The 12,644-nt window shown below is 38.6% G+C and overlaps 1 protein-coding gene across 2 annotated transcripts in view; it reads left to right on the forward strand.

Annotated features, from left to right (window-relative positions):
* Window positions 1-2,689: 2,689 nt before the first annotated feature.
* xrn2 (5'-3' exoribonuclease 2) overlaps window positions 2,690-12,644 on the forward strand; it is a 40,847-nt gene continuing 30,892 nt past the window's right edge. The window contains exons 1-17 of one of the 2 annotated variants that reach the window (XM_030405302.1): window positions 2,690-2,926; window positions 3,559-3,686; window positions 4,050-4,161; window positions 4,308-4,419; window positions 5,334-5,392; window positions 5,645-5,734; window positions 5,936-6,008; window positions 6,338-6,388; window positions 6,513-6,670; window positions 7,028-7,102; window positions 7,361-7,494; window positions 8,120-8,177; window positions 8,292-8,399; window positions 8,732-8,776; window positions 8,963-9,109; window positions 10,071-10,115; window positions 11,965-12,059. In XM_030405302.1, coding sequence (XP_030261162.1) covers window positions 2,852-2,926; window positions 3,559-3,686; window positions 4,050-4,161; window positions 4,308-4,419; window positions 5,334-5,392; window positions 5,645-5,734; window positions 5,936-6,008; window positions 6,338-6,388; window positions 6,513-6,670; window positions 7,028-7,102; window positions 7,361-7,494; window positions 8,120-8,177; window positions 8,292-8,399; window positions 8,732-8,776; window positions 8,963-9,109; window positions 10,071-10,115; window positions 11,965-12,059 — 1,565 coding nt within the window. In that variant the 5' untranslated portion in view covers window positions 2,690-2,851. The remainder of the gene's footprint in view (window positions 2,927-3,558; window positions 3,687-4,049; window positions 4,162-4,307; window positions 4,420-5,333; window positions 5,393-5,644; window positions 5,735-5,935; window positions 6,009-6,337; window positions 6,389-6,512; window positions 6,671-7,027; window positions 7,103-7,360; window positions 7,495-8,119; window positions 8,178-8,291; window positions 8,400-8,731; window positions 8,777-8,962; window positions 9,110-10,070; window positions 10,116-11,964; window positions 12,060-12,644) is intronic. The other variant, XM_030405303.1, reaches the window with a different exon arrangement.

Below are 12,644 nucleotides of genomic sequence, written 5' to 3' on the forward strand. Positions count from 1 at the left end.
CAGGTACTGACTGACTTGGGGATAATATTGTTCTTAGTTTGTTTAAGTAAAGTTAATTTTCAATTGTTTATTAACAAAGTGTCTTTGGTAATTAGCCTACAGCTAACCAAAGCCCACAATCAGCACGAATCTTTACATAAATCAGTGAATGCATCATCTGCAGCTGTCAGAGTGTATGTTCATGTCACATTCCTGAGCTCTGTCTGAGTGGGAGGTTTGTGTTGCGACTCTCACATCTGGGATTTACATCAGATCTTCCTCCGTTTCCTCCATAAACACCAAAATGATGGCTTCATCCTATTACCTGCGACTCTAGCGTAAATGTTTATGGAAATGGCCTGTCGGAGCAGGCCAAGTGTTTTCCATCAGCAGCTCTTTGCAGTAATAATACTGCAGTGTTGATGTCAGACCCGCCCTGCCTGAAGAGGGGAGGCTAATGGCCCCTCTCCCCCCTCCCTGCATCAGCCAGAGAGACGAGGAGGGAAAAAAATCTAATTCACCTTAAACGTGGTGCTGCGGGGTTGTGAAGCGAGAGGGCATCTGTTCAGAGAGTCCCCATTAAAGGAGCATTATGTAACATCAGACCGTGGATGATGGAGATTCAAACGCGCTACCATTACAGGGAATATGGACAAGGCTCACACATTTTGCACATTTGAAAGTCGTTCAGTGAAATGTTAAAAATGCAATCTTTAATGAAATCTGCAACAACAGTTATCATTATTGTTAAAAAGGTCCATTGTGTAGGATTTAAGGGGGAATTATTGGCGAATGGAAATGGAAGATAATGTAGTTGTATGATCACCTGAAACTAACAATTGCAGTGTCTTTGTTAACTTAGAATTAGCCGTTTGTTTCTACAGAGTACTACAGTAGCCCGAAACAGACAAACCACTGACTATACAAAGGGCCTTTCGTGTTTTTCCTTTTTTTGGTGGCCAGTGTAGGGAACGGTAGGACGAGGGGTATTCAGTTGGTTGCAATCTGAAACCCTCCCCACTAGATGTCAGTAAATCCTACACACTGGCCCTTTAAGACGTTGCTGTCATGTAAAGTTGAACTGGGAATAGACAACTTTTTTGCTTTAACTTCTGAAGTAAATACCAATTGCACAGTGTAATGGCTGACAACATCTGCATAAAGATTGTGTCCCAATAAGTTTCACTTTTATTATACTATTTGGTCTGTCACCAGGCGGGATTTTCCCCCACAAAAATTAAGTCTGCCATTGTGCATCCAAAACAAGAAGAGGCATTGTTTTCCTCAGTCACAATTCTCAGGTAACTGTGGAGCAACTGAAATAACTGTGGAAACTCTACATTGCAAATGAAAAACAACCCCACTGATGGAGGGGACAAAGAAGGGTGAAGAGGGAGAGTGACAGACACCGAGGTAAAACCAGAGCGAGCGGACAGGCATTCACTCGATGGACAACGCTCCGGTGTTGTGTCAAAATGTGTTCCCCCCTTGTTATGTGTTTCCTCTCACTACAGCGACTTGAGGCCCTTCAAAACCAGCATTCTTTCCACGAGATCAGTAAGTGACAAATCCTGCCTACAGTACATGCGGCTGTTTTACTATTCTTACAGTTGTTTTTTGCATCAGACAGTAGACAGGCCGCTAGCAGGAGCCATGTTGCTAAGACAGTGGCGCCAAAAGCATTAGAAAAGTAGATTTAAAAAAAGAATTAAAAAAGTTATCTGTTTCCACTTTAAGTTTAATTGCTAGTTAAACCTTCATATCATCAACAGTAGACAAACAGTTCTCAGAATGTTGTGTCAGCAACATGTTGGCCTCAGACCGCTGACTAGCTGTATTAGCTAGTTTTATTTAGAAATAAAGTGATCGCAGGGACACTAACATTTATAACTCAATGATAACAAAAGAGCTGCAATAAAAGCTCATTCAGACGGTGGATAAAAGGTTCCTGTTGATATAAAGTAAAAGTGATCTACCAGTAATAGTTCAGCTTGAGCTGTGTCAGTAACACATGGCTGCTACCAGCAACAGAACATTTAACGGACACCAACTGTTAGTGACAGAACAATAATATCGTTGTGGTGTGCTTGAGTTTTCCCTTTTGTTTTTTTGTAGTCTGTCCTCCTCTAGGTCTCTATGGAGAGGAGGTCATGTGGCACAGGGCTGTTTGAAGACATCTGAAGTTACCTCACATAGGCTATATGTAAAGTCTATGAAGGCTACGTAATGTCAACCGCAATGTTAATTTACTGCAGCCCTGTCTGTCTATTCAGGGAGGGGGATTCCTCCTCTGTTGGTCTTCCTGGGGTTTATTTCATTTTCTCTAGCTGAAGACGGTTTTGGTGGATTAATTTCCATATTTAATTGAAGGTCTTAGGATAGAGGGTTGTGTATACTGTATGCTGGCTGAGATATTGGGCTTCATAACCTGCAGGAAGATTATAGATAACAATAATAATAATAATAATAATAATAATAATAATAATAATAATAATTCAAATGTAATTGATCATGCTAAACAGTATTCATTTAATTATAAGAGTACAAGTGCCGTGACATTTTAACAACAACTACAACAACAAAAAATAGCAAAAATAAACTTAATTCTTCCCAGGAAATAAAAATCATACTGCTGCCTGTAGTGCAGATTAAGGCCATTGGTGTCGCTGTGGGCCCACTTGACTCTCCGGATCCTGATCCGGAAATACAAGATATGAACCGGAAAAAGTACACAATGTTCATGGCGAACAGCATGTAGCAGAGCTGTTGGAACTCATTCTGGACAAGTTGCGTGTTTTAATTGAGCTATTTTAACTGTTTGATACGAGTCCGTATTTTTATAAGCTGACAGAGAAGCTATTCTTGACCGGAGATGGGAGTCCCGGCGTTTTTCCGATGGCTCAGCCGAAAATATCCGTCAATCATTGTACATTGTCTTGAGGAGAAGGTAAGTGGATAGCATCTTAGCTAGCAACCGGGTCAGTTTGTATGTCGCATTATCGGGAACCTTTAAGGGTCGATATCCTTCTTTTAAACTAAACAATCACGGACTGCAAGCAGTTCTGAAGCTTTGCGGCCATTAATGTGTCGTCGGTGTACTGTTTTGGGTCCGAAGGTTTCGGTTCGTCAGACAGCAGTTAACAAAACACGACACACGGGGGAAGTTCGAGCGAGGATGTAAACAAAACTGCGTAGTTGTTTGTCCTTAACTTCAGACTACCCTAACGACCACTTCAACATACAGCCTAGCACTATTTGATACCCCAATCGAATATGTATTGGTTGGTAAAGATGTAAAACGTCTATGTTTGAAAATATTGACCGACTATCTGTAATAACTTGTTTTACCTCTGCACTGAGTCTGGTGGATGAAGTTCGAAATTTTTAGGTCTTCCCGCCTCAACTAACATTTTAAAAGCCGTTAACACACGTTTGGAACATGAAGATACTAACATGTTTGTGGAATACAGATTCTTCACACAGTTTTGTGTTCAGTACGTAGATCAGAAACAGTTGTCTGGGTTAAGTCCGGGATGTCTTAAGTCAAAGTGATGTGTCCTTTTATTTTAATCTTCACAGGGTAAAGAGTGCAATGGAGTCCGTGTTCCTGTTGATACAACCAAGCCGAACCCCAACGAGGTGGAATTTGACAATTTGTACTTGGACATGAACGGGATCATTCACCCTTGTACACATCCAGAAGACAAGTATGAATTAACTTTTGTGCATTTCACGACTACATTTTCTGTTTGCAAGTAATACTGCTAATATTTTGTTTCTCTCTTTCAGTTTACTCGTATAGAAGGAAATAAATCAGAACATATTAATTAAATCATTTTAATGTGGAATAAGAGGATTTTACATATTTTATTCCTTTTTGAAGAGAAACGTTTTTGAGAAGAAATTAAAACTCAGAACTAAAAACATTTATTTATCCAAAGATGATAAAAACAAGCTTTCCTCAGGGGAAAATAATGTCTCCAGAACACTGTTTGAAGCTAGAAAGGTGGCAGGGTCCATCTAATATATACAAAGTAGTACGCTCACAATAAGATCTCTGCTGTCCACAGACCTGCGCCCAAAAATGAAGATGAGATGATGGTCGCCATTTTTGAGTACATTGACCGCCTGTTCAATATTGTGCGACCCAGGAGAGTTCTCTACATGGCCATCGATGGAGTGGTGAGTAACTGTCAGTGACGGAAACCTGCAGCCAGAGAAGCCAAATCGCATATCTGCCAGGGAATCAATTATTTACTGGTAGTTTAGTCATCAGTTTGGTTGGTTTTGACTGCACATTGAAAATAACATCTTGTTTAACTGATCAGGCTCCACGGGCCAAAATGAACCAGCAGCGCTCTCGGCGGTTTCGCGCCTCGAAAGAAGGAGTGGAGTTGACTGATGAGAAGAATCGCATCAGGGAGGAGATCATCCAGAGAGGTGTTTGATATTTTTACATCCCTACACTCCTCGATGATGAATAAATAATGGGAATATATGTTGACTGAGCTACTTCACATCAACATTATCCACGTGATGGTGTTTTCGCTGAACTCTGGGAAGAAAAATACTGATGACTCAAAAGAGCAGATGTTTTGTCATGTTGGAGAGAGTAGTTGTAGAGATTTATCCAGACTTTAAAAACACACCTGGTGAGCTACTTTTTTATACAGTAAGTTACAGTTATTAAAAGGAGCAGCATCACCCCCGTCCCATTGAGTGTCTTTTTGCAGTGGTATTAACTCCTCCACAGTTGTACCTGTACCAGTTTTATCTACCTGAAGCATAGTTTACACTTATCTGAGAGTGGAAACACTCTCCGGCCCTCAGCGCTCTTAACCTAGGACAGCAACATAATCATTTCACTGCTAAATTTGGTTAAGTTAGCTGAATTTTGAAGGGCTGCAACTGATAATTATTTTCACCGTTGATTGTTTCATCAATTAGATGTTTGATCTATAAAATGTCAGAAAATAGTGAAAAATGTGCATCAGTGTTTTCCAAATGCCAAGCTGACATCCTTGAATGTATTTTTTTGTTGACAACTGATAGATTTTCTGTCAACTGTCATAGAGAAGGAAAAAAGCCAGAACATTTTCAGATTTAAGAGGCGGGAATCAGATAATTTTGACTGTTTTGCTTAAAATGTACTCAAACTGATTAACTATTTAAAATGTTTGTGAATAATTTCATAGAAGACAGTTAATTGATTAACTGTTGTTATCAACTCACTCTCATTTGTGAATTAATTCTTCTTGTTTAGCAGTAGTGGTGTTTATTGATAAATGTTTCACTTTCTCTTTTTATTTACCCTTCATGCTCAGTGTAAACTAACATGTTGTTTTCCTCTACAGGAGGTTATCTTCCACCCGAGGAGATTAAAGAGAGGTTCGACAGCAACTGCATCACACCGGTGAGTGGGTTAAGCACTACATTCAGTTTTTTTAAAAGTGAAATCCATCAGTCTGATTTTCCTACGTCACGTTAACTTATTTTATGGCTACTTGTGATGTTATTTTGATTTAAAGTTTTTGTTTTATTATTTACACGTGACTCACTTGCAAAAGAGGGCGCCTTTTCCTCAATGTGTGTTTTGTGTGTAAATAAAAGTTGTTTAAATATTCCCTAACAGCAGAATTACAAATTTGATTATTTATGTCTCCAGGGAACTGAGTTTATGGACAACCTGGCAAAGTGTCTTCGATACTACGTTGCAGACAGACTCAGCAACGATCCAGGGTGGAGCAATGTCACTGTAAGTGTAACTTTACTATTCAGGCTTTCAGATACTGCCAGAATTGTTAGCAGCTGTTTTGACAAAACAAATGATGGAAGACTGAACATGAATTAAGAATCTTTTCACCTCTTGGTTGTTGATGTTGTACTCTGTTGGTGTGTTTTTATATGAACAGTGTTCACGGTCACAAACCGTTAACCTTTACTGAATGTTATTCAGGTCTTCCTGTCTGATGCCAGTGTTCCTGGTGAAGGCGAACACAAGATTATGGACTTTATCAGGAGACAGAGAGGTACAGCTGCCAAACACCTGCTGCAGTACAAAGGATTAAAGCACATATACAGTATAGGATACATCATGAACAACAAAAGTAATAATATTCAAAAGATCATAAAACACAGCCTTACAAGCCAGTAGAAATGTATACATGTGCAAAAAATCATGTGAAGTAGGCTCATATAGATAAAGCACACAAAACAAAACAGTATCATACATTATTTCCAGGCTGAAAACATAGAAAGGTGAAAGTGTTGTTGAGTAGCATCATCAAAAATATACTGACATGAACATAAGTCAAGTCTGAGTCTCTTGCTCAGTCACCTTTGTTATTCGCTTTGACAGGTCAACCCAACCACGACCCCAACACACACCACTGCCTGTGTGGAGCTGATGGTAAGCCTTAAAATAAACCCTCTGAAATGAATACGTTTTATTAAAATACACACTAAGTAACTGATAGTTATCAGCCATCTTGTATCTTTCTTAAATAACATATTTTTTCGTTCTGCCTGGTCAGCTGACTTGATCATGCTGGGCCTGGCCACCCATGAGCCAAACTTCACCATCATCAGAGAGGAGTTCAAACCCAACAAGCCCCGCCCCTGTGCACTCTGTGGGCAGGTCGGTCACGAAATCAAAGATTGTCAGGGGACAGCCAGAGAGAAACAGGGAGAGGTGAGTTCTGCTCATTTTAGTTTTCTGTCAACATCTTTAATTATATAATTTATAGAAGGTATGTGACATGGATGGTGTTTTTATGATAGCATAATGTTTGTTTAGATACCAGAAACTAAGTGTAAAAATAGCATATTTTAAACTCTCATTGATCAGTAAGAGCGTTTTGATGGCAATATTTAGCAGAGGGAAATTTCGGTAACCGGAGCAATACACCTAGTGTCTAGTTAGCAGTTAAAATGTAATGAAAGCTCTGACTCTGGAGTGGATGATTGTCAGCTTGGTGCTTGGGTTTTGTCTTAATTGGATGTGAATTTTACAATATTTGTTTTTATACATTTGTCCTCTGTTTTTCAGCATGATGAGTTTGCAGGCTCCATGCCAGTGTCTGAACAGGAGTTCATATTCATCAGGCTCTGTGTGCTGCGTGAGGTATATTTCTCATCTTTTTAGCCTATACAACTGAAAATGTAGAGGTAGCCCTATTGCATCCACTTAATTACCATAGTGCAGAGTATTTCAGAAATTACTCTTATGATTGAATGATGCCTGTCATTAATCTATGAAGACATTTTTGATTTTGCACAAGTTGTAGCTTTGAATGTGTTGTCTAATGAATGTTTGAGCTAACAATGACCAGAGCAAACCAAACCTCAAAAATAAGTGTCTACTGCCCCTTCATGTTTTCAGTACCTCGCCAGAGAGCTGACCATGGCCAGTCTGCCGTTTCCCTTTGATTTTGAGAGAAGCATCGACGACTGGGTCTTCATGTGTTTCTTTGTTGGAAATGATTTCCTGCCACATCTGCCGTCCTTAGAAATTAGGTGAGCTTCAGGACCCCTTTTTCATTCTTAAATCTGCTTTGAATATTGGTGGAAATTGTACACATTGGTCCTTTTTTAAAAACCCTTTAAAAACGGGACTTGGTTATTAAAATGAAAGACCTTTGGTCTTGAAAATAAATAGTAAGATAGATATACAGGATTTATTAATGTTTCCTCTCTGCCAACTAAATGATTCTGGTGTTACCCCAGAAGCTGACCCAGACATGGGCGAGACGTCTGCTTTCTTTAAGCTCCACAAAACCAGGGTTAATTGCAGGACAGTTGCATTGTGTTGCTTTAAATTGCGCAGGTGTTGAAGACAGCCTGATTATACACTTTCACATTGACTGTAATCCTGCTTGTGCTTCACTATAACCTCCAACACTGGCGGAGAAGCTCAGACTTCTATTGTTGTGTTGTACTGTTCTTCTGTAGTGTTTCTTATTTGTATGAGGGTAAATAGAGCTTAAAATGTGACTTGGTTACCTTCCAGCATGCCTGTGAGGCCAGCCAAGTTTCCTGATAAATCAGTGTTTGGTGTCAGCTTAATGTCCTGGCCTAATCCTCATTTAAATTTACACTGATTAACTCGTCTTTAATTATTCACTGGTGTTGTTTTGTACAGAGAGGGAGCAATAGATCGACTGGTCAACATCTACAAAGACGTTGTGCACAAAACTGGAGTGAGTATATACACAAACTTGTACCACTCCCCCATTCCAGTCGCGGATTATTTTTCTTAAGAGAATCTCAGACTGTCGTGTGCTTTGAATAACCCAACTTGTGTTTGTCTGTAGGGCTACCTGACAGAGAATGGCTATGTCGAGCTGGAGCGAGTCGAGCTGATAATGCAGGCAGTTGGCGTGGCTGAGGACAATATCTTCAAGAAACGCAAAGAGGACGATGTGAGAATTTCACACAGCTATCATTATAGTTTTTAGTTTATAGAAAGATTCAGGCCGTCAGGAGTGTTGGAAACCAAAATATTAACATTTGCGTTTAATTTCTTGTTAATTATTCTTAGATAGTTCCTGTTTTGTGAAGGTCTTTTGGAAAAGATCACTGGTTTTAGGACCAAGTCTCGAGGTCAAATGATACCCAGCAATAAGAGCCAAACTGAAACACTTAACTTCAGCCAGAAACATTACAACAGTACAATTTCTTTCTGCTTGATTTACCTTTACCTTGATTTAATTCTTTCAGTGTCTGATAAGGCTTCACATTTACTTTCTTTTAGGAAGGTTTCAAGAGGAGAATGAAGGAGAAGAAAAAGAGGATGAAGGTGAGTAAAGAAGATGGATGATGATTTTGTTGATAAGGAGTTGTTTTTTTTTTGTAAACACAGGCTTCTTTAGAGCTGGAATAAAGTGTATATAAAATAAACGTTATTGTTTCTATATATCATAGATAATTCTCAAAGGGGTGACAGTTGTTTATTCATGTTTTATTTTTTCCTGTATTATCTCAGATGGATCAGCAGCGGGGCCCCGCTTACATGACTACGGGCCAGTTTGCCCCTCATGCTCTTGGGAGACGAGACCGACCTGAGGCAGTCCAGAACGCTCGGCACCAGGCCTTCGACATGAGGATGCAGTCCAGGGAGCAACACAACAAGGTACGACAGATCGTTCATGAATAATATGGAGTTTCTGTGAATCTCTGGAACTCAAGCTCCAGGTCTGAACAACAACTGAGTTTACTGAAGAAGTTTGACAATGAAAATGTGTATTCTTCTTTGTCATAGTTTTCAAAGAGCTACCACACAGATTTTGACCTGTTGTTTAATGTGTGTGTCAATAAATCACAATCTAGATGTCACAGTTCGGGATGAGACAAAAGTTTTTGTGGCAGGTTGCAATAAGTATACTCAGTCATGATAATCCTGATTCATTATTATCCAACAAAAAAAATAAATTCACCTCAATCATCTTATTCAATAATCATATGAATTACTGCAAAAATCTGCAGAATTACTGAAAAAAATTGTCTCACTCACTTACAGACTATTGGTTTCCTGATTTATGTTGACCCTCCTAAACCCATCACCCTGGCTGAAGGCTCAGTTTACACATTGTAATCCCCACAAAAACAATTTAAATGATGTGTGTAAATAATACTGATTCTCAACTAAAGAACAACAACAATTATTAAAACAGAAATTATTATTATTTTTTATTCTCACTCCTCTTCAGGTCCAGTCAGACTAGTGTTCAGAATGAGATTCAGAATTCCTTTATTTGCCAGGGACATTTCTGTGTCACAGCAGAAAGGACAGTAATGTTACAATAAACAATAGTAATAATAGTAAAAAATAAACGATATGATAAAAAGGTAAGAAATAGAATGGACATGTATATACATGTATAATGATATTGTGCAATATGAACAGTGTAATTGTAAACCGCGTGGCATTGTGTTGTTAATAAATAATAAATATGGGTTTTAAAAATTGTCCAGTTGGTGCAAACCAAAATGAGAAATGGGTTATGAGTTTGTATTGCACAGTGCAAAAGTGAGGTCTACTGGGAGTGTAACGTGGTGATGAATTATCATCATCATGTCTCTTTATTCTGCAGGATGCTGCTCAGTCCCTGAAGGCCATGATAAGGAACGGTGGCAATGTAAGTTTGTGGTGAATTGGAAAGTGAACACACGCACAAAAAACATTATTTTATTTTTTAAACTTCTTTTTGAAAGATGATCATTCCCAAAACAAAATGCACGCACTTGCAAACAAACTGTTTATCGATAACAGTTTTACAAAGTGATTTTGAACTCCTGTAGCAATATCCTTTATATCAAAATGGTGAAACTAGTCCCAGTGTTTTGTTGCCCCTTTCCCAACTGGTTTGAAATGTGTTGCTACCATCAAATTCACAACATGCATATATTTACAAAAATCAACAAAGTTAATGAGGTAAAACATTAATACGCATTATGGGTAGTGAAGGCCGCAGGTTTTTAAAAAGGAAAAAATGTGTGGAATAAAAAAGGCGATATCTCGAGGTGTGCTGTATCAATTTTGATCATTTGTTTTGTAACTGTCCATAATGAGTCCCAAGAGTTATAGAAGTTTGATACTGTTGTAGGCTGCTTTTCAAAACCTGGCCACAATATCCACAATGCAAATGACCACTGAGTGACATCCTTGGAGGCAATTTATCATATCCCTTTGGAGCCACGAAGGGCTTTAAACTACTTCTCACATGTGCAGTAGTACTCAAGACCTTAAACACATTTTAATGTGTTAAACTGGTGAAGTGGAGTTGTTTTCAGTTATGATCACAAATGGCAAATGGTCACATGCATCTAAAGGAGTTGGACTTTACTATGAACACATGGTTGACTAGAGATGCACTTTAAACATTTGAGGTGCCATTTGGCTGGTACATGGAGAATGCAGTCTAACTCTATTGGATGGACATAATTGGAAAGATATATTTTCTTTATTATCACCCAGTAGAAATCTAACAGTCCTTGATCAGTACAGCATGTTTAAAATCAGAAGAATTTAATTCTTCAGCAGCTAAAAGTTTATCAGCATCCTTGAAAATGTCCTTTGACTTGTTAAAATTTCATGCTGCCAGTGGTTTTGAATCCGTGTCACCTTTTCTTGGTGAGTAGGATTGTTGCTGAACAGCAGTCTGCTTGAATATGGGCACCGTATTTTGGTTCAGCTCATGGTCGTGTTTCTATTTAACATGTCTGTTAAGCTGTTAAATTTCCTACCCGTGGGAAGCGTTAAATGTATCGGCGAACAATAGTCAGCCATACATTTGCACATGAATGAAAAGAGCACAAAGGCTTCAGGAAGATGGGAAGGCTAAGTAGCTAAGGTAGTGTTTTTTTCGGGGGGGGGGGGGGGGTTCCAACACCACCTCGTTTCAAATGTAAAAAAAAAAACAAACCACAAACTTCCAGCTGCTGTAGCAGCCAGCATATGACTCCTTATCAGTAAAAAGATATTTCAACTGCCCTTTCTGAATGAGGTAGCAATAAACACCACTGTTGAATACAATGCTTTTTATTGATGCTATAATGAACATAACTGTCATATGTTGTGTTTATCTGTATGGCAAAAATGTGTATGAAATATTTTTAATTTCAGATATCATTACTGATATGTAAGTAAGAGACACCAAATAAAGGTTAGGGGCTGAAAATTAGTACGGCCAACTACTGAATTTTTAAGTCACTCTTTGAGCTAAAAGGCTTAACGCCATAATTCCATCTTTTCAGATGGGATCATTTATTGCTTTTCTTTGTCTTATATGTTGCTGACCGATCAGATGGTAATGTTAAGCCGTCTTTAGTTTCCATTGTATACACTGAAAGAAACATTTAAATATATAACTTTATGGTTGTGGTTTTAAAATCTTACCTATGAGAGTTTTCATTTTCAATGTTGAATGTCTTCTGATCTTTCTCTCTTTTGTTTTTTTTACCCTGGTTTTTTGTCGGTCTGGCCAGTCATCTGCGGGGACAAGTGACAGCGCAGACAACAGGGGGGTGAAGAGGAAAGCTGAGGACAGTGACAGCGAGCCGGAGCCTGAAGACAACGTCAGGTAAACCTGCATAATGGGTGGGCTGGGCCTAAGTGGAGGGTGGGTTTAGGGTGGCAGTGTGAACACTTTTTGTTTTAGATTTACAGGGAATGCCAGTGACTATATAAATTAGTGGACGGAGCCACTGTGGCGTCACCTAGGGCCGGGCAATACAAGATACTGTAGGTCGTTTTTGTAATATGAGACATCTGACATTTCTGATGTTGTTTTATCATGATAAGAGGTGTTGCCTTATTCAGATTTTAAAGTTTGAATTACTGTTAAGTGATGGAATTTTCCGAAATTACTTTTCTGAAGTAACAATATAGTCACAATAGTAGTATCAAGATATTTGGTCAAAAGTATTGAAATTTGATGCTTAATCCTAGCATTTTAGTGCTTTTAAGAACATTTCAAATGTAGAGATGCATGTTGTTGCTGTTTTATATTTGGTGGAGCATGTCACATTTCTAGCTTGTTCTCCTCTGAGAACAGCTTTTTTTATTCAGTTTTGGCGAAGTGTAATTACCTCATTAATATAGTAAATATTAAAATTTGAAATTCTGATCCATAACTTCCTAGTGCCCCTTTTGTAAACAATAGAGT

The sequence above is a fragment of the Sparus aurata genome, chromosome 22, assembly GCF_900880675.1.
Source record: "Sparus aurata chromosome 22, fSpaAur1.1, whole genome shotgun sequence".
Lineage (NCBI taxonomy): Eukaryota > Metazoa > Chordata > Actinopteri > Spariformes > Sparidae > Sparus > Sparus aurata.